This window comes from Polyodon spathula, chromosome 28 (assembly GCF_017654505.1).
Source record: "Polyodon spathula isolate WHYD16114869_AA chromosome 28, ASM1765450v1, whole genome shotgun sequence".
Lineage (NCBI taxonomy): Eukaryota > Metazoa > Chordata > Actinopteri > Acipenseriformes > Polyodontidae > Polyodon > Polyodon spathula.
Window position 1 is genome coordinate 2,244,965 of NC_054561.1, and position 21,921 is coordinate 2,266,885.

The window sequence follows — 21,921 nt, forward strand, 5'->3', positions numbered from 1 at the left end:
ATTTTGTTAAAATGAACCATTTAATTGCCCGGTTACGACCCCTAGTGGTAGAGTCGTAGTAGCACAGCAGCACTGCAAAGGGACAGAAGTCAAATGCTAAAGCAAATGGCTACTGTGTTGTTGAAGCAGGAAACACGTCTATTCAGCAGGTACATGCTGGAGTGGTGTTTGTTTTTCATTTGTTTTGTTTTCGTGTTTTTTTTTTTTTTTTCTGGCCATCGACATTTCATGAACAGCTCTGGATTACACTGTTGTCTGAATATCAAAACAGCTGTTTAATTCATTAATAAAAGACTACCAGTGGACACTCCACGTTATTTATTTTTTTATTTATTGTATTTATTTATTACAATTTCCTCCACAATATTTGTTTTTAAATAACAGCACAATCATTTCCTGTTACAGTCAACGGTAAACACTAACACCTTAAAGGGGAGCGGGTTTCAGAATTCTATTTTTATTTTTTGCAAAACCCGATTCTGAAGAAATTTTTAAAAAGGCACAACTTTCAGGTTTAAAATGGCTTGATGTGATTTTAAGGAATCTGACCACAATCTAACAGTTTTATAAAGCATGCACATTTTAAATTAGATAGACTGCAGACTTAAAATGACTAGGACACTGCAAACTGGTTTTACCTTCACTTGCACACCATCTATTTACCTTCCCTTTAATATCCCTTTTCCACTGGCACATGTGAGCCGTGACGGCCCCAGGCAGGTGCTTTTCCACTGGCTACCTGTGGAGCTGAGCGAGAACAAAACCATGAAACTCTGGCCTCACAACACATCTGAATCTGGCTGGGAGCCGAGCGGAGCCAGGGGCAGAGTTAATGATTTTTCGTCATTACACTTGAGGGAGACGAACGGCATGGCGTGCGTCGATTCGGGGGAGAAACCAGTACGTTTCTTTGTACTCCAGAAATGAAAAACACAAGCATAGCCTCTGGATCCACAATTCTTAACTCAAATCATGGCGGCTCTTAATGCTGCATCGTCTGCATGCAACTTGGCACTTTCGCTGCGTGTCACGTCAGCTACACAGCTCGGGCAATGCAGCGGAAATGCAACCAGGCCGCTCCTGAGCCCGGCGCGGCTCGGCTGTACAGTGGAAAAGAGGGATTATTTCTGTTTGGTCATTGCTGCACAGGCACATGCTGCTGCTCAAAATGAATAGTTCACTTGGGATGGCCAGAAGAGAGCTGGTTGCCTGATGAAACCAGTGTGCCGTGATAATAGAATTCGTATGAGTCCAGTGTCGTGTCAGACGTAAGGCTCCCCTGCATCACCCTTGCTTTTTGGCTCCTGCCACCATGTAGAGTAGATGGATTCCTCGTAATCTCCAACTCCCTCAAACTCGGAGTCTGGGGGCTCATCTGAGGAGGTCTCTGTCATTTCAGGGCTCACCACATCCTGAGAGGAGATTAAACAAGGACCTTTTAACACCACTATTCATAACACTCAACTTCTATAGATGTCTATTGGACTTTGAACCTATGATTGGGGATAAGCAATTCCAGTGATGGTAAACTATGGTAAATGCATAGTATAAGACTTAAAGAAATAAGAATCCGATTGCAGAGCAGTTTGATCCATTCTGGGTTTTTAAGCATGTATTAAAACCTGTAGTGGGTTAAAACTGCTATGCAGTAGGAGTCGTATTTCAAATCCTGAATTCTAAGGGCTCTGTTTTAAAGCCAAAGCAATTTTCTGTGAGGAAAATAACCATTGCTGTTGACACCAAAACTGCGGATTATTTTAACAGTAGTTTTTGTCCATTTTGTTTTTTAACGTATGTGTTTATATTCTGGGTGCTCATGAATGTTGAGGGACAAATGTACTGCCTTTAAGAAAGGTATTTCTGCAATTTCCCCATGCTTTTGCAATGGTTATACTATGCATTTATCATAGTTTAATATGGTTTGTTTTTGTAATATCATTTACCATACCTCTCTGGGCTTTTACAATGCTTCCCTATGCTTTCGCTATGTTCTATTACAGAAAGGCAGTCAGACGCAATGAGAGATTCCCATCACAGTTCTGCAACAGCGCTCCTCAAACCTGCCCCCTGCTGTTCATTCCTGCATCTCTCTCAAGCAGAAACTGCTGAATTGTGTGTTGGTTTTGTAATATAGAGCTAAACTGAGCTCAGTTGAGAAGGAAGGCTGTTGTTTTCTACTCGAACCCAGGGTCGTCTTCTTACCTCGTCATCTGATTGGAGGTAGTGCTGCGCAAACTCCAGCATCTGTTTCTGTATGGTGGTGATATTAAAGTACTGAAGAGCCTCCTGAAGCACAAATTAAAGACAGCTTTCATGTTAAAATGCATTTTTTTCTAGAAATTCTCATTCAAAAACAAACAGAGGTTACAATTACAAAACAGGGATCTTCAGAATCAGGAGGCTCCTCTTGTAGCATATACTGTAATTAAATACACATCATTAAACAGTAAAGGCAATCTTAATGCGAATTTGTGTGATTTCCATCTGATGCAAGCTATCCAATGCAAGGACATTTCAGACTGCAGTATAGAGATGGAAATAAGACTCCTAATGCATAGTAGTTTCTCCTATTTTAAAATGAGTCTGAGTCACAGTGTAGGTCACAAGCTCAGGCAAGTCTTGTTAAACTCATAGTAAAAACAGGAATGGGTCACACTGCTATGCAATGGGAGTCCTATTACCATCTCTGCAGTGTCGCATCAATATCATGCGCTATATATTCTACTGTTATAATCAGTAGTAAGGATTTCCATCTGTAAGACATGACCCCTGTAAGATAATAAGACCTCCTGTAGATAATAAAAACAAACTTCTTAGCTTCAGAACAGCTGCAAAATCATATCGAAAGGACATCCAGATATCAGATTAATTGGATTTATGAGGAAGCAAGAAGAAAATGTATTTTAACCCAACTATGCAACAACGAAATGCAGATATTGGATCAGAAAGTGAGAAAACGGTCAGTCTAGAAAAATGTGGATTTAAGGCAGTAATTGCATTTCAGATTATTCCTTATATAATGTAAAGCTGCAGTGCAGTTTGTGCACACTCTTTTCCTGTTGCTGTAGTCGTTGTTGTCGGCAATGGGTTTACTGGCGTTTACAATGGAATAGCCTGTACTGTGGCTAAGCTTTCATAGCAAGCTGCTTGAGGCTTCCCTAGAGACAGTGATCCACACAAAGCAGTGGATTGTTTCAGATAAGTGGGTGCTGGCAAAGCTATTAAAGGGAGCAGGGAGGAAGTGAATGGAAGAAAAACAGAAGCTATATCCTCTTGCTTTCCAGACATAGAAGTTACTAATGTACTGATCGCCAGTCATCTCGGGAGTTTTATTTTTTTTCCAATTAAAATCCAAACAAACAACGTGGACATCTGGTTTCTCCTTGTCTTTAAAAGGAAAGGTTCATTATATTGTACAAGTAACACTCTGTTGAAAGCAAACACTTAGTGCCTGTACCCCTTTTTTCTGCTTTCTCTGCTCAGTGACATTTCGTCAAGCCTTAAGCTGAGGGGAAGACAAAGCCACTTTTGTGGCTTGGAACTTGCTTTCAGGCCACTGCACGGCACACCAGGGGAGAGTCAGGGTTTGATACAGCAAAGTTGCCTCAAACTAGGTCTCCCGGTCTCCTGGAACCAGGTTTCAAGCTACCGTTCCTGAAAAAGTGCCTTATTTTCTCCCCTCAGCTTTACATTCAATTTCCCACGAAGCACAGTGCAGGCTGTCCAGTTTATGAAGGCGCTAACCCACTTTTTCGCTTCAATCCTCTCAGCTTTTATTTAACTTGTACTTAAAACCTTCTACCTACCTGCCTACCCACCTTTACAAAGCAGAGTCAGGCGACAGTACACCTAAGAACGCAGTTTAAAAAACGGACAGTGCGGTTGGCTGGGTGCGAACTGGCGACCCCGCGCACCGCAAGCAAGCGTCTTAACCACAACGCAGAAGAGTCAGTCGGGCTCATCTGCATTCGTGTTTAGAGAGCTTTTCTCATGGGACAGCATCCCTAATGGCAGTGTATAACAGCCCGTTACACTGGCCAGGCTGAACTTACAGGTCTGGGTTTGAAGTCGTTGTCCTCCAAGCCCCACTGCTCCCGGTAGAAGCGATAGTAAACCATGTTCTGAAGCATGATCTCATCTTGGGGGTCAAACAGCAGGTAGCTGGCGGCACACGGCGCGGCATTCTTAACATCGTTCACTGGCAGGACAAGAAAAAAACAACATCAGTGTTTAACTAATGCGGAACTAAGTTAGAATCCATCCAACTGGTTAGTACAGTTTGCTAACAAAGTGAATTCAGCTTATTGTGCATTCTGACTGATGCTGGGGAAGATGTCAAGGAATGCACAGATCAGTAATTGGGACGCTTAACTGATCTAGGTCTTATATACTGCATTTCAAATGGTCCCGCTCCTTTGTATAACATATCTTAGTCACTACCTTTGTAAAAGGTAAAAGCACAGCACAGTGTAATAAAGAATTGCGAGAGCATGGTAAAGCATAGGTAAGCACTGTAAAGCCCAGAGAGGTATGGTAAAGTACAGCATATTACAAATAAATAAAAAAAAACTAAGGTAAATAAGCCAGAGTGGTTTTTAAAAAACAGGGTAAACTATATTAAATTAAAAGTATAAGCATGGGACAAATGCATAAAATACTGTGCAAATTTACTGTGGTAAATGTGCAGCTCTCTCGCTCTTACCACGAAAAGACGGTGTCACTTACATTTGTAATAGGTGAACTGGAGGTAGTGATACATGGTGGCCACAAACTTTTCCACGAAGAAGCCCCCCACGTTGGGAGTGAGGTCGGCCTCGCACTTCACTTTGCATACTAGAACATCCGCGTAGTGATCTGAGAACACGGGACGAGAATCCGCATTAGAATGCTCCTGCTTGACTGATTTCATCAGCACAATAACTCAACAAACATCATAAAAAAAAAAAAGATCATTCAATAAAGTACACGTTATTGAGAAACCCATACTGAGCCCACCTCTAATATTTATTAGAATTCCCTACTGCTTGTGCTCATTTGTGTTTAAAAGTGCGGTAATTTTTACTTTATCAGCTCTAGTATCATTTCTCTGCTCCCAGTATCAGCTGAACTTTGAAAATGTACAAACGATAGAGCAGCTTTCTGCTCCAGTTTCTTCTGGGAGTTCCCATGCTTTCCACTTAGAACTCCACATATACTATGATTTTTACACCATAGTTGCTACACCTTCAACTCTTTTGTGCATGGAATACTGCTTTATAAAGGAAAACAATGCCATCCTCATATGAGGCTATCATGGGTCTGTGGGACAGGTGGCGGCTGGGTAAACACATGCATTAATTTGTTCTGTAAGGAATCGGCAGCCCTTTTGAGCCTCAAGAAACGTAATGCCTGAGTAGAGACTTGGAATCATGCAAAGACCCTGGATATCCATTCCCCATAGGAAGCAATATTTGGGAATGTCTATATCCATGCACTTTCAACTAAAACCCTAATTTAAAGACAACTTTCCCCAACCCTAACCCTATCCCCAACCCTAACCCTAAACTTGTACCACCTAGTCCCCTCTGACAGGTCCAGTCTCACCTACAGTAATACATGAGCCTGCAAACATTTTACATCATCTTCCATAGCACTGAAAGGGAACAGAACATTGGATAGCAGCACCTGGTCCTGTGACCTCCTGGGTCAGGACAGAAGCTGCTAATTGGGGGAAGGAGTGGAGGGGGGGGGGGGGGGGGGGTTGACAGGAAGGTGTCCCGTTCTGGTCGCTCGGGGGTCACTGACCTGCCACAGCGGGGTAGAAGTCCTTAAATTCCCTGACCTCGTGGGCACCCTCACAGGCTGCCAGGCATAGCTCATATACCTGGAAATATTCTCTGGCTGCCTGCTCCATGCCAGCAATGCTGCTGCGGAAATCGCCTGCATTGTACAGCTTCACTGACTTCACGAACAGGCTCTGGAAGGGGAGTTAAGGGATGAGACACAAGAACTTTATGATACATAAGAACAAATGTAACAATCTTTTACGAATTGGTTGTGAACCCCCCCTTTACCTTACCTCACCTTGCTATTCTTTATCTACGCTTTCACTGTGCTTTAATACACTTTGCTATGCTCTTACTATGGTAAACTGTTATAAGGGAAGTAACAAAATGTACGTAACCCATTACCTTAAAAACACACTGTGCTATAGCACTTTTATTACAGGCCTTTGAACTAAAGAGCGGCTCTTCTGATAATGAGAATGTTATTAAGGCCACCCCAGCCACTTCCAACCCACAGTCCCTTCTCGCGGTCCCACCTGGTAGGCCTGCTCCTCCAGGTCGATGAGGTATTCATCCACCTCGAAGAGGGTCTTGAAGTAGTTGAGGTTCTTCAGCATCATAGGGTCTTTGGGGCTCCTCTGCAGGAAGGTGTGAGCTGCAGACACAGCCTTTTCCAGGTTGTTCCTCTGCAGGTACAAGCACAGCAGTGATTAGCTTTCCCGGTTGCAAGTGGCCCGCTTCACACCCCACGGAGTGTAGAAAGTGAAAACCCTGCCCACTGAGCTCTTTTCTGACAGGGTTACCATACGACTCCATGTACACCTGGGCAGTTTGAGACCCCAGAACATATTGCGCTTTGAGTTAAAAAGCCTGAACGGTTCCAAACTGCCCTGTCCCAACAGAGCCTTTTAGTATTGCTGGCTTTCAATTTAACTATCCTCTCGTGCATTTCACCTCGGCTGTCTAATCCTGCTTAGGCAAGCGTAGTCGTCTTATGGCCTCTTGTGAGAGTTTGTCAGCATCTCAGCACCACAAACCAATTTGGCAACAGTCTCAGCTCAACAGAAGCACAGGGTAGCTGACCTGTGAGGAAGAAGTGTCAGTGCCATTGCCCCCTCACCAAAAAAAAAGGTGTAACAATTAATTTTCAACAACTGTAATACAGTGCAACCTGCTTACTATCACCCTGCTGTTGTCACCCTCTACTTATTATCTCACAATGGTTATTAACAGACAAACAGCAGATTTTTATCCCACTTAATATCTCTTAGGGCAAGATAGGGGTTACGTGTAAGTTGCTCTGTCCAGTATTGAAACGCTCTGATGTTTAAAGCAGCACAATGGAGCACACAAGAGAACACATTGTTTGCTACTTTTAAAATAAATTGAAGTAAAAACAGCCCAGCTGTGTCAACGAAGAATCCTCTTATGGTTGGAATGTTTCTTTTGGTCAAACACCAGACATTCCGCCAGTTTGTCCACATCACAGTTTACTTTGACCAAACAAGTCACACACCTCCCTGAGGATGGGCAAACAAATGGTCCAATGCTACCAGCTAACCAGCTACACAGGACATGCTAGCGCTGCTGTCCAAACAGAACAGTCTGCAAGCTGACCTAGATCAGTGGCCTTCCACGTACTATAGATATTTTATATATATATGAAAATTGTATTTCTCTATTCCATTCCTATATTTTCTCTAGCTAGATTTGCACTTTGACATTTTTACAATTACTTTTAAAAATAAGACGCACATTTAGCTGGAGCAAAAAACTTTGAAAATCACCCTGTCACTGTATCAGCTAAATTCATTTCAAAGTTTACAGGTTTATCAAAGTTTTAATTAAGAGTCGGATTAACAGCAATCAATTACAATTTAAAGGAGATGGTAATAAAAAAAAAATAGAAAGCAAAGGGGGAGGCAAAAAAATATTTCTGCTTCGGGCCCCCATCAGCTAGCACCGCCACTGCCCGTAATATTACGCAGGAGATGGGTCTGATTGATTCATTGCGCCCGACCGTGAATGAGAGCAGACTGGGGGACGTGGCAATTCTAAAGCGCATTTCCGTCACGGAAAACTAATAAATTAAAACACTGTTTCACTTATTCACACAAAAATGTAGACATTCCACTGTCCGGCCAGACACAGCTCAAACCTTTAAAATAAAAAATAGTGTAACTATATAATAGAGGAGGCTACTCCCCTAGGGAGATTTAGTAATTTAAAAGTACTAACATTTTTTTTTTGTATTATATATATGATATGATATTGCTCTGTATTCTAAGCATTCACTGTAAAGATCAATGTGATTCTACTGTACTTTGATATACTTGGAATGGAAAGCTACAAGCATGCACAGCTACACACATAGCGGCCTTTACACAATTAAAATTCTTAAATCAATCAACGTTTCTCGTTCATGGATCACAGCTACTGGTTATTAAATATGACATACAAAATTAACAATAACAATATGTATTATGATTATGATACCAATGTTTAAAAATAATAATATCCCATTTTAATAAGATGCCATAACTTGCTGGATTTCAAACTTTTATAGTATTTCTGGAACTTCTCGCCTCACCTGAAAATAGGCGAACTGTAGATACCTGTAAGGAATCCTGTTATAAAACGCTTCCAGGGTGTCTTTGCGAGGGTAGGGGACAGAGAACACGGGGGAACTGGCTTTGCACTTCTTTAAGCAGGAGGCTCTTTGTAAGACGTGATTAAAAACCTGGAGCTCGCTGTCCGCAAGGGGAGCACCCTGAAGGTCTCTGCCGACTTTGCTGCAGTTGTAGCTGCAGAACGCCTCACTGTCCTTCAGTAGTCGGTGTATTCGTAAACTCATCTCCAGGTATTTGATGCTGTCCTCCCAGTTTTCAGCTGCATATTGATCCAGTGCGTACCCGTAGGCAGTTTCTAGGGGCACCAGTTCGCTCTGCGGAAAGCTCCTGAAGCTGTATTTCTCATACTGGGCTTCGATGGACACATATAAAGCCGCGCACACGTAAAAGTAGATCAGAGTTTTGCTTGCGTTCTTGCGGTGAGGTTCCATGTTACTTTAAATGATGCGTTTTCCTTTTCCCCGCAGTTATGGTGGCATAAGCATGTCTTTCTCTGCACGTAGACTGGCCGAGTCTGAGGAGTTTAAAAAAAAAAAAAAAAAAAAAAAAAGTGGAAGGAAAGTTTTTTTTTCAAAAAAAAAAACCATCGGCCAAAGCCCAAAGTGGACCCAGTATCACGGCTTTTGTAACACACAGTCAGTGCGTAAGCACTTCTTCAATTTCACGACTCAACTTAACTCAGTCAACCCAAAACATTGTAATATATATATATATATATATATATATATATATCTATATATATTATATATATATATATATATATAGTTCTTTTGATTATATTTACTTTAAGAAACTAAAATAAATGTGAAATTTCAGCTATGACTGTATTACGCCATATACGTGCGTAAAATAGCAATGCACTAGTAGTTGTAGCCAATATTTGTTGCCTACTGTGCCAATAGTAAGCTACAGGAATAACTATTTACACAAGCTCTACGTTTCTGTAGAGAACGTTTTATATTAGACAAATGTACACGCAAGGTTTACTAATGTTTACGATAGTTAGTAAAAGGACGACAGTCATCGTTTGTGTACAAAAAATTTTTAAATGTGCACTGCGCGCAGTTTATATATATATATATATATATATATATATATATATATATATATATATATATATATATATATATATATATATATATATATATAATGTGTGTGTGTGTGTGTGTGTGTGTGCCTAAACTTTTTAGGGCGCCTATGGCTCTATAACTAGGCCTCACAGCGAATGATCAAAAAGTGATTTATTATAAATCATCAAATAATTCCATTCCGTACAACGCAATATATTAACCATTTAAGCATCAGGCATTTTGGCCAGTTACCAAAATTCCGCCATTAACAATTCATTTCATGTGGAGGTTATTTATTTATTTTTAAAGATAAACCTCACCACCACCACCCCAAACCCAAACGATTTGTATTTGTTTATTATACAGCAGCAGCTTAGAGGTACCAACATGTACGATCCCGGTCCATTGCCTTTGGTCCCTATTTGTTATTACAATCGTGTATTAAAATCAAATCCGTAACATACAAACGCACAGTACTCGGTCTCACAATGTGCGACTGCCTCCTGGTTCTAAGACGTGTTGTTAGTAGATATGGGTTTAGTGTTTGGTGTTGGCGAAACTCGAAGTGGTCAAATGTGTAAGACCCCTCACGGGGATAGGAATTCCGGTGCAAGGGGGTCTACTGATCTGCTAGGGCTATATCTAGTGTGCACAATTGAACCATGTCAAGTATCTCTGTGTCTATTTTTATACTGCATACAGTCACTTCAGTGGCACTGGAACAAGTGTTACAGCCGGGGTTCTGAAAGCCATTGAACAAAACTGTGACCCCTGTGTATGGTGGAAGAAGCCACGCAAAGCCAAGGGGGTGCTGCCACAGCGCCCTTGAGCCACTCTCGCTGCGATGTATTAAAACAAGCGCTAATTCAGGCATTTGTTTGGTTGTAAAATTGGCTGCTAGGCAGGAGCCAGTGGAACTTTTCCCCCACTTTTTTTTAGATAATAAGTATATAGTTTAACCTTGTCAGACACTAAAGTTAATGCATGCGTATCCAACATAGAGAAAACGGTGCTAAAGCAAGCTAATAAAATATTTCTAGAAATTTCAAGAGGGGTGGTTTTTAAAGATGCATACGTAGGTTTCCTTGGTTTCATATTTCACTAATTCCGTATACTCTGAAAGATTTCCTTATGCAATAAATCACACCAAATGGGTTATATTGAACAGCCAGGAACCCGTCTTTCGATAGTTTTCTTTTTCATTGTAAGTCATAAAAGCCAGTCCTGCCTCTTGCAATCGCAAAGACAATTCCCAGGTATGCACGACTCGCTCTTGTTCTTTCTGGTTGGATTACTGCAATGTGCTGTTTACTGCCAGCTCCAGCTCAAAGTGCTGCAGCTAGAATGCATCACAGCACCCACAAGCCCTTCACAATATATCACTTAAATTTATGATTGCTTTTAAAATTCTGCTGACTACTTTTAAGACACTAAACGCCCTTGGTCCTCAATATCTGCAGGAATTGTTGCTGCCCTGTGCGTGCCAGTAACTACATGCTGTACACATGGACGTCACAAGCAAGAGGATCAAGTTCTGTACAAACTAAGTTGCAACCCAGCTAAGAAACGAACAGTTTTTAAAAAAAAAAAAATGATTAGGCAGTTTTAGCACGGTAAAGGACATTAAAAATGCAATCCTAGCAAGAATCTTTGGAAATGGCAAATATGCCAGCATCGAAGAACTTTTATTTTTCAATACTGCAAAATATCGCTTTCCTTTTATAATACTAATAATACTCATACGAATTGTTAGCATCGTCATCATTAGGCTATTTATTATTATTATTATTATTATTATTATTATTATTATTATTATTATTATTATTATTATTATTATTATTATTATTATTATTATTATTATCAGTAGTAGTCGTAGTGTTATATATAACTAATCCATAGCTGTAAAACGATTGGTCACAAATATTTATTTTTTCTGCAAATGCTTGGTTGCCAAAATGTGTTAGGTTATTGTCTTTTTTTTTCTTTAAAAATACCGCACGTTTGGCATAGACATCTCTCTGTGCGAAAAATCAATTGTGATTTAAATGACCCATTCGCGACATCAAACTAAACGTTTGTAGTTGCGAAGAGGCGCTGACGCCAATCGTTTCTAGAGTTTATTTTTCTTCCTTTTTTTATCGCTGTATACTATCTTAGGTTTTAATGAATATATAAGAGCGTTTTGGTTTTATATCAATCTCTTTGAAAATGGGAACACACCTCTGCCCTGCTGATAAATACTTGAAAAAAAGGATTGCATGAAATATATTTGCATTGGAGACAAACATCCCTTCAAGTTTTGTGACCAGGGACCACTATATCTACTTTGAGCAGGGTCTCTGGGACAGAGCGGAAAACACGGTCGACTTGTGTTTTTAACCAGGTAGAGCACACCCCCATCCAACAGGAAGGGGGCCAGTCTACCTCAGAAAACAACGTCAACACGTAAGATTAATAATGCTTGCAGCGTCTGCTTAATGTAACACTCGACGCGGAGTACGCCACAATAGAGGCAAGTGTATTTGCAAAAGTACAACTCGGAAAACCGTGATGTTGCAGACAAACAAATCTATTTGCATTGGAGTTTAGGACCCTGAGGTATTTTCTCCAACTTGGGAAGCGCAGGTCCTTTCTTAAACCGGCCATAATTGTTTAGTGTGCTAAATTTTATCCCTAGTTTTATTTTTTCCACACCACGGGGCGAACTCAAATAAATCAATGCGATGTTAGGGTTTGGGTTCAGCCAGTGTGTGTAAAACGCGCCACCCAAGAGCGTGCAAATATTGACGAACAAAACAACAAGTTACGCCCTAAAATTCACAGACAGCTAAAATCAGCATCACCCCCCCGATGGCCGCTTACACGTTTACAAAATTCCTTTAAAAGCAACCCCCCTCTTCTTAGCAATGAATGAGGCGAGTCATCGCACTTTCATTGGGGTTTGAGGTAAGAAGTTGGTCCTAGAACGAGCTGCTCCGCTTCTAAGGCTTTCAGAAAATAATTTAGAAAAAAAAAAACATTTAAACTTCGTTACAAGTTACAGAGAAGATGGTGGTGAGGTTTTTATTAGGTTTTCTGAGTGTTTTGGTGGTCTGCGTACTTTGCAACCCCGGGCCCCTGGAAGACGTGGTCGTAGACCGATATTTTATCCCCAAGGTCTGCCCCAGAGAGGTGAAAATGGGGGACCAGGTACGATATCACTACAACGGCACCTTTAAAGACGGAAAGCAGTTCGATTCCAGGTAAGTCTTTCAGATTCATGCAGAGATCAATTTGCAGACACAAACCACTTATTTATTTGCTGATGCAGACATCAAGCATTCGTAGTACAGAGTATACAGGTACGTTGTGTAAACTGGTTTTGTTCCAATATATTCAGCATCCATGCTTAAAATTATTCGTGCAGATACGGTGTGTATTTTCAGCTTATGCAGTTAGAGCCCGATTTGATTAACGGATACAGTGGGAGATGTGTTCTGCTCTGTTTTCCGTGGACAGTCACTTCTTGCGCAGCCTCGATTTCTGTAGACGTGTCATCCATCCCTCAAAGGCCATTGACCACATGGGAAGAAACTTATTTAAAATGTCCGCAAGAAGGTTTTTACGCATGCATGGAAATGCAAATCGCTTATTCTACTGAAACTCAGTTAGACCAACTATTGTGCAGTTTTAAACAAATCCTTTTTTTTTCTTCCAATGCTCAACTAAATTCCCTTGTTGCTTAAAGTGTGTGGATTAAGCGTTGACAACTACATATTTATTTCTACCCATTTTTTTTCTGTACCAATTACAGAAATATTATACCAGCTCTATTTTTTGAAATTTTTATTTAATAAGAAAATGTAAAAATCATTGCATTTGATTCTCATTATATATATATATATATTATATATATATATATATATATATATATATATATATATTTTTTTTTTTTTTTAAAGATGAATATACATTAAAACTCTGAGTTTTGTTTTTACTTCTGCAAGATAAACCGGGACCAACCCAAAATGAGCCTTTAAACCTGGCCTGCATAGGTCGAAAATATCTGTATCGAGGGCATTATTTATTCTGGAACGTGGGGAGAGGCTGTTAAAAAATGCATTATTTAAATTACAAAAAAAAAAAAAAAAAAAAAAAAAGTCTCACTTATGCACAGGTTAGTACTACTGCTGATATGCGATGGTTTAAAACATGCAACTGAACTGAGTGATCAGAGCCACTAAAGAAACTACTGGCAGCAGTCCGGTTTCATCGAACACTACAAATCCCACTTCAGTAACACGATCCTCAAACACTGCTGGCAGTAGTTTAACACTATCGGGGCTGAAGAAAGAGAGATACTTCTACAATGCGTGGATTATATTAAGAATTTGTTTTGTGCATCTACTGGCAGCAGCGGAGTAAATATCCAGTAAATAATGCCAGTAAATATCCTATTTGTAGTAACATCGGTGCAAAACAAACGCAGTGTGGTGAGATTGCAAATAATAATAATAATAATAATAATAATAATAATAATAATAATAATAATACACCCTCATGTTTTATACACATGCTAGTACTTTCATAGTGGTGTGATTAGTTGCAACTCGCATAGAGGCATTTGTCTTCAACTCTCGCTGCTTAACATTTGAGGACCGGCTACTTTGTAATTCTATGGAGAATCTTTAAGTGGCATCTACATGTTTTTATTTTTCTGTTATTATATTGTTCTGATAGCGTCCTTATTTTGTTAACCGCAAGTCTAAATGTAACCGAGCTGCTTTTATGACGCCGCAATGTAAATAATTAACTGAAGTCTAAAAATGGTACATTTCTTGGTGTGTAAAATTTCCTCAAGAAAAATCAGCCTCTAGTAAAATAAAACTAAATGTATTTATTTATTTTTTTCCCATGTGAGGTCGCCGTGGATGAAAGGGTTAAATAAATCAGATTTCGACTAAAGGACATGCAGCAAATCAACAATGGGGTACAAATACCAGACACCGTGTTCTTCACATGTTGTCCGTCTTCTCACAGCTATGAGCGAGGATCCGCTTTTAGCGGTGTGGTCGGGGTTGGTCGCTTGATTTCTGGCATGGACCGTGGAATCCAGGGCATGTGCATCAATGAGAAGAGGAAGATCACCGTACCCCCGCATCTGGCTTACGGCAGCTTGGGCGCAGGTAAGTGCCAGACCCACAGCTTTCCTTAGGGCAATTACCCACATAATTAGATTTTACGCAGTCAAGATCCTATCATTACCTCGGGGATTTGTTTTCAAACGCATGCCCCATTGGGTAGCACGCTATTGTATTTAAAAGGTAATATTTAAAACAAAAATATAACGTTTTTGCATTCTAGAGATTTTTTTTTAATCTCTGAATTAATTGTGCTATTTAACCACTAGGGGGCATACCTTCCTTGCAAATTGCCGTCAAAACTGGTGACAGCAATCGGCTACCAAGGGAACCCAAACTTGGGTTACCATGTAACTCCATGTGCACTGGGATGGTTTAGGACAGTTCAAGCTTTTCAACTCTCATCACAGTGCATTCTGGTGCATTTCACCTGCCTCGGGTACATTTCACAGCAGGACTACAGTTACCAGAATGCATTGGCGGTGAGACTTGAAAAGCCAGAGCTGTCCTTATGTACAAGTCGCACCCCTAATGCATTCTGGTAAGTGTAGTCCTGCTGTGAAAGGTAAAACATACCAGAATGCATTGCGTTGCAAGTTGAAGAGCCTAAACAGTCCTGCTGTTCACGTAGTCACATGGTAACCCTGGTCCTAACCCCTTCTCCCGTGGAAACAAGCCTGTTTCCTGCAGGGCTGACCGTCGGTTCTCGTTTTGTCTCTGCCCCGCCAGGTAAAGCCATTCCTCCAGACACCACCCTTGTCTTCGACGTGGTGTTACTGGACATCTGGAACAAGGATGACCAGGTCCAGACCAAGACAGTGTACAAACCCGACGACTGCAAACGCACCGTCCAGAAATCGGACTTCATCCGCTACCACTACAACGGGACCCTGCTCGACGGGACCCCCTTCGACTCTAGGCAAGTGTTTCTGTGCAGATAGCTCCACAGTTACCCTAGATGCCTGCGTGGCACTGAAACTGTGTGCTTTCCTAATGGGGCCCATTTCAGAGCCTGTACCTGTTTAACACACCAGGGGAAGTGAATCGGCTGTCTTTTGGATGCCTTGTGAATCTGGTGTAGTTTGTCTGTGTTTTCAGCTATACTATAGATCTGTTATGGGTGGTTAGCATTCTCCCTGGTTGTTGAGGCTGCCTAGTGTTTGGTCTCGTCTCTCTTTAAACGCTTCTCTCTCCTCGCTTGCAGCCACAGCAAGCTGCACACCTACGACACCTACGTGGGCGACGGCTGGCTGATCAAAGGCATGGATGAGGGTCTGATCGGCATGTGCGTCGGGGAGAGGAGGAACATTATCATCCCACCATTCCTGGGCTACGGAGAGAAGGGATACGGTAAGATGAGACCCGATTTGGGAGGGGTCGGAAACCTGATAGGGGTCAGAGTGAAGAGAGGAAAGAGTTTTTTCTTAGCCTCAAGTGTGCATTACTCCGCATCACGAAAACCACTGCTTGATTTGGCGCCCAAAAACATTAACCTATGATATAATGTAGTATGTATTTCAGTATACCAGCACTATCCCTTTATTTAACAAATTGTATACAACAGTGATGGAAGTAAGACTCCCATTGCATAGCAGTTTGATCGATTCCTATTATGAGTTTAATAAGACAATGATGAGCTTGTTATCCAATACGTTGTGGCTGATCAAGCATGTTGTAAAACCTGGAATGGGGGAACCTGCTATGCAGTAGGAGTTATTTCCTTCCATGTACAATGCCATTGTATGTTTCATAACTCTATGGCACACCTGCACACCAGGGGCTGGAGTTGCACAGACTGTATAAGGACACTCAGTGTTTGACTAAGTGTGGGGTTATCGACATTCCCTGCTCTCCTCTCCCAGGTACTGAGATTCCTCCTCAAGCCAGTCTGATGTTTGACGTTCTGCTGGTGGATCTCCACAACACCAAGGATGACGTGACCATTGAGAACCAGGTGATCCCAGATCTCTGCAAGCGCAAGTCCATGGCGGGAGACTACATCCGATACCATTACAATGGGACCTTGCTCGACGGAACCTTCTTTGACTCCAGGTAAGCACTCAAGACAGTCCAATCCAATGACGCAGATTCACCAGTCAAGGTCCTCTCTCTAACACTTATTGTTTATTTCAGCTATTTTTAGTATTTCATGCGTCAAAGGGTTAAAGTTCCAAAATGAAAAAGGCACTTATGGATATAAACACTAGTTATTTACTGTCTACAGCAGGGAGCTCAAATATTATTTTGAAGCCTTTGTGTCTGCTCAATCTGATCTACTAGGGGAGTGTTGTCTGTCTGGCGGCTGTCTGATATCTTTGCTTGGGATAGCTGTAATAAAGGGCAAGTTGCAGCCCGCTGAGGAATTTAAATAATTGATAGGAACCGAGCTCCGAGAATCAGACAGTCTGCAGTGCTGCTGCTGCTGCATCAGAGATTGATTTATTATTCGACTGGGTAAAAAAGTCAAAGTCCAGTAAAATGACAGAGAATGTGGATTCGGAGTGGTGATGGAACACAAACCCTCTATCCCAAAACAATGTACTGTGTAAAGATACAGAGATCGGGTGCTGTAACAGGGAGATGGGAAATGTAATTCTAATCCGTGGAACCCCTCGCCGCTTAGCTGAATGCTCCGGGATCTCAAACCCCCAAATCGGCTGCAGTTACCCCTCCCTGTCCTTGTTTTCTTCCCCCAGCTACTCTCGCAACAACACCTACAACACGTACATTGGGATGGGCTTCGTGATCCCAGGGATGGACAAGGCTCTGCAGGGGGTGTGCATTGGGGAGAAGAGGAGAATTATCATGCCTCCGCACATGGCCTATGGAGAGAGCGGAGCTGGTAAGGGGGCAGGAATGAAAGACGTCCATTTTATCAAGGCGTGGTGGTCGAGTGGCTAAAGAAAGGGGCTTGTTCCAGGTTCAGTCCCGGCTCGGCCACTGAGCAGCAGTTGTGATGCAGAGTTCAACCCCTAGCCTGTGTCGCTTTGGATAAATGCATCTGCTAAATGCTTGATTAATTAACTATAAACCCAAGCTCAGAGAGCCAGCATTGCAGGATTATTTTCTACCTCTTCGTAAATCAAGAATTGGAAGATCTAATTCGTATGCTGATTTTTTTTTTTTTGCCAAATTTGTATCCGATAGTCCCGTCCGTCCGTCCGTCCCCCCCCCACTCCAAGCAGCGGAAAATCAAATTTTATTACAGGGATGGAAATAAGACTCCTATTGCAGAGCAGGTTCCTCTATTCCAGGTTTTAAAATGAGCCTGATTAGCCACAGTGCATAGGAAACAAGCTCAGGTGTGTCTTATTAAACTTGTTTTAAAGCCAGGAATGGATCCAATTGCTATGCAGTGGGAGTCTTATTTTCATCCCTGTGTTAACTGGAAAGGCCTGGTATAAAAAAAGGCTAATGCTGTATTTCTGCGGCGCGTTTTTCTCCTCGAGGTGAGAGCATTCCTGGTTCCGCAGTGCTGGTCTTCGATATCCACGTGATCGACTTCCACAACCCCACCGACGCCGTGGAGATCGTGAGCTCCTTCAAACCCGAGGACTGCAACGAGACCACCCGCGCCAACGACCTCATCAAGTACCACTACAACTGCTCCATGCTGGACGGCACCCACCCCCCCCCCCCCCCCCCCCCCCCCCCCCCCCCCCCCCCCCCCCCCCCCCCCCCCCCCGTACGTAACCCCCCCCCCCCCCCCCCCCCAGTCCCCCCCCCCCCCCCCCCCCCCCCCCCCCCCAAACGCATGTGTACTTGCACAGAATTGCAATGTTTTGCATAGTTACAATGTACTTTGCATGATATAACCCTCACCCTTTTTTTATACAATTGTGTACTTGCACGTGAAGAACATTGCAACTATGCATAGTAACGTTGCAATTATGTGCAAGTACACATGTATTAGGCAACTGCTTTGTAAGTACACATTAATTGGAGCCACTTAATGTAAAGTGACACTGGTAAAACTAGTTAGTCCAGTGTATTTGTAGCCAACAAAAATATAAGGTGTTTGTTTTGCACTTGCATCGACCAACATAGTCCCAAATGTGCTGTTCTGAAAGACGCATCTGTTGCACTTGCTTCCCTAATTGACTGACATGTCTTCAGCCAATAACCTGCTTTGATGAAGCTGACACTGCCGACCCCAGGAAGTGTAAGAGATGTGTGTTTCTTTCAAAACTGCACGTTTGACACCTATGGATTGACCATTGCTGGCTACAGTCACTTCTTTTGAAGCAGGAAGAACCTGAAGGGCAAAGACTGAAACCTCCTGCTGTGTTGTGACACCAGCCTGCATCAATGTGTGTTCCATCTTTAAGAAATGATTTCGAAAACCCTCAAGAAGTTGTTCTCGGAGCCAACAAAGTGATTGACGGCTTGGATGCAGGCTTGCAGGGGATGTGCGTCGGAGAGAGGCGGGTTGTCATAGTGCCCCCACACCTGGGCCATGGGGAGAAAGGAGGTGAGGCCCGCACTATGTAGCACACACTTTTATTTCTATAACAAGACTGTAGAGGTCTTGACGTATTCGAATCTGACCCGAAACCCATTCGGGTACGGGTTGGGTTGGGTCCTTGTGTCCGGCCGGACCGGTGAAGACCTCTATCGGACTGTCCCGTGCTTGAGTAATCAATTCTGTTACAAAAAAAGGCATACTAATTCTGCAACATTTAAAAGCTGTTTCGGTCCTAATGTACAAGATAGGAGATCTGATGGGCTTTGATAGAGGACCGATCGCTCTCAGGAGGTGCTTCTGCATCTATAGAGTGCACAAATTCAAAACGGATGGTCAGTCTTCTAAGTAGGTATTGAGGTACGGTCTCTGTGTCTCTCTCTCTAGCCCGCGGAGTTCCTGGCAGTGCAGTCCTGCGCTTCGAGGTGGAGCTGGTGGACTTTGAGGTGGGGGTTCCGGATGGGTACCTGTTCGTGTGGCTCAGCGACCTTCCTGAAAACCTCTTCGAAGAGATGGACCTCAACAAGGATGGAGAGGTTCCATTGGAGGAGGTGGGTGCACAGGAACAGACTGGGGGGTGGGAGGAGCGCTCTGGTAACGTCCCATACGACCAACTGGTTAAGAGCTATAACAGTCCTGAAAGCGCTTTAATCAAACCAGCCTTCCCCGAAATCTGCAAATCTCTTCATTGTTATGTGCACACCAGTTTTAAAATCTAGAAGAAACCATTTCTCTGACCCCTCTCCTCTCCTTTTTCCGTTCCCAGTTCACCACCTTTATCAAGGGTCTCGTTGCGGAGGGCAAGGGTCGCCTGAAGCCAGGCCAGGACGCTGACCATGTCATCGAGGACATGTTTGGGAACCAGGACCGCAACAAGGACGGACGCATCGTCCCCGAGGAGCTCAAGCTGAAATCGGCCGAGGATGCAGAGCGCGTGAGGCATGAGGAGCTGTGAACAGCAGAGACAGAGCTGCGCAGTCAGACACAGACACAAGCGCAGGCCTCTGCAGCAAAGCAGAAATACAGTGCGACACACAACAGCACAGCTGGAACAGGGTTATACAGGTAGAAACCTGGACTACAGCTAGGGCATTGCAGTTTTGCATCACCTAAAATTTTAGGATTGAGACAATTTGAAAAAAAAAAAAAAAAAAAAAACTAAATGAACATAATTTTAGGTCTTTTATTTAACGTCATGTGATCAAAGAAACTACAAAATGTTATCGCAAAAGTCTACTGTAAGCCATGACGGTGATGAAGATTTAATGTTAGATTTAATTTAATTTTTGTCAATTTCAGTATTTTCCTAAACTACAAAGCACTAGGTAATTCAATATGTTAATGTAACATTGTTCAGCAGGTTTCATTCGACTTCATGAAGCAAAATTAATTCTAGAGGGTGATGCAAAATGTTTGACCATAGCTCTAGACAACCAAGCAATGTAAACTTTTCAACTTTTTTTTTTTTTTTTTTTGTGAAAATCATTTAATATTGTATACCTTCTAGAGATCTGTTAGGAACATTGTCACTACTAAATTATATATATATATATATATATATATATATATATATATATATATATATATATATATATATATATATATGTGTATATATATATGTATGTGTGTGTGTATATATATGTGTGTATGTATATATATATATATATATATATATATATATATATATATATATATATATATATATATAGCACCAGGGTTGGGGTCAATTCCTGTTTTTCAATTTCAGTTCCTTTTTTAAAATCAGTTTCCAATTAGAAGTGTTCATTTGAAGCTGATTTTTTTTTTTTTATTGCAGTGACTTCAGTTTAAGGAATTTGTTGCCACTGTGAGAATCTCATTATATCAGAATCCAGTAAATTGTAATTTTGATCAGTGATGTGTTGGAATTGATTGCATTGGAATTGGGAATTGATTTTAAAAAGGAATTTGGAAATAGAATCGACCCCAACCCCGTATATAGCTCTGCTCTTCTGTAGAATGCCCACCCCACTCACATGCTCTAATCTCCACATGATTTCTGTGTTATTTATAAGGTGTACTCTTTGTAAATGTACAATAAAGAAAAAATGTGTTGTTTTTTTAAAATAAACTGGACCTGTTGTAGCTTTTAAATGATTTTTTCAGAAGAGGGGTCCATCCGTCGCTTATAAAATAAATGCTGTTTTGGTTTAAAGGATGGAACTGCAGCACTTTAGTCTTTAGTCTTGCAAAAGTAACAAATCGAAGGGGAGGGCTGTGAATACTTTATACAAAACAAATAAGATAAAGCACGCTGTTTCAGTGCCCTGCCAGGTGAAAATGGTTTGACAATCAATAATGATCCCTGAATTAAAGCAATATGATACGGCTGCAAAATATTATTTTAATTTAACAGTTTTGCACACCATGCTGTCCATACTGGTGAATTTAATTCTCAAGCAAGACACCGTTCTTCAAAAGTCATTGTAGTTACCACTGCCTTTATTTGAGGACGGGCTATTTTTTAATACATTTTTGGAGCATTTTTAATTGGCATCTACCTGCGATTTCAATTTGCTCTTTTAATTATAGTGTTTTGTTAACACTCTAGTTCTGTTAACCTTGAAGGGCTATGTGCTTTGCCTTTGTCTTGTTCGAATCATTCGTGCGTACACTGTACAAGCTGAAAGCCTTCCAATTTGTGAAGATGCTTTTCTTTTGTATTCATTGCCTGCAATCTGTCTCCTGTGTTAGAGAACAGTTCAAGATGTCTTGGCGGGACAGGTTTGGGTTTATATTGGGTTCCACTACTAATCCAGATGCTGGAGGAAGCGTCAAGTACAAATGTAAAGCTGAGAGTAGAAGCAGCCACTTGGTTTCAGGCCACTGCATGGC

At 41.6% G+C, this 21,921-nt stretch overlaps 2 protein-coding genes across 2 annotated transcripts; one reads left to right on the forward strand and one right to left on the reverse strand.

The window, feature by feature from the left end:
• Positions 1-313: 313 nt before the first annotated feature.
• Positions 314-8,908, reverse strand: p3h4 (prolyl 3-hydroxylase family member 4 (inactive)). Its single transcript, XM_041231510.1, has 7 exons — positions 8,356-8,908; positions 6,302-6,451; positions 5,785-5,956; positions 4,726-4,854; positions 4,053-4,198; positions 2,203-2,286; positions 314-1,412 (listed from the first exon to the last, which is right to left on the reverse strand). Exons 1-7 carry the CDS (start codon positions 8,824-8,826, stop codon positions 1,263-1,265), a joined length of 1,302 nt encoding a protein of 433 aa, XP_041087444.1. The 5' UTR covers positions 8,827-8,908; the 3' UTR covers positions 314-1,262.
• Positions 8,909-12,101: 3,193 nt separating this feature from the next.
• Positions 12,102-20,582, forward strand: LOC121301853 (peptidyl-prolyl cis-trans isomerase FKBP10-like). Its single transcript, XM_041231512.1, has 10 exons — positions 12,102-12,707; positions 14,485-14,630; positions 15,315-15,504; positions 15,790-15,935; positions 16,448-16,637; positions 17,282-17,427; positions 18,035-18,226; positions 18,916-19,056; positions 19,435-19,598; positions 19,814-20,582. Exons 1-10 carry the CDS (start codon positions 12,514-12,516, stop codon positions 20,000-20,002), a joined length of 1,698 nt encoding a protein of 565 aa, XP_041087446.1. The 5' UTR covers positions 12,102-12,513; the 3' UTR covers positions 20,003-20,582.
• The last annotated feature ends 1,339 nt before the right edge of the window (positions 20,583-21,921 follow it).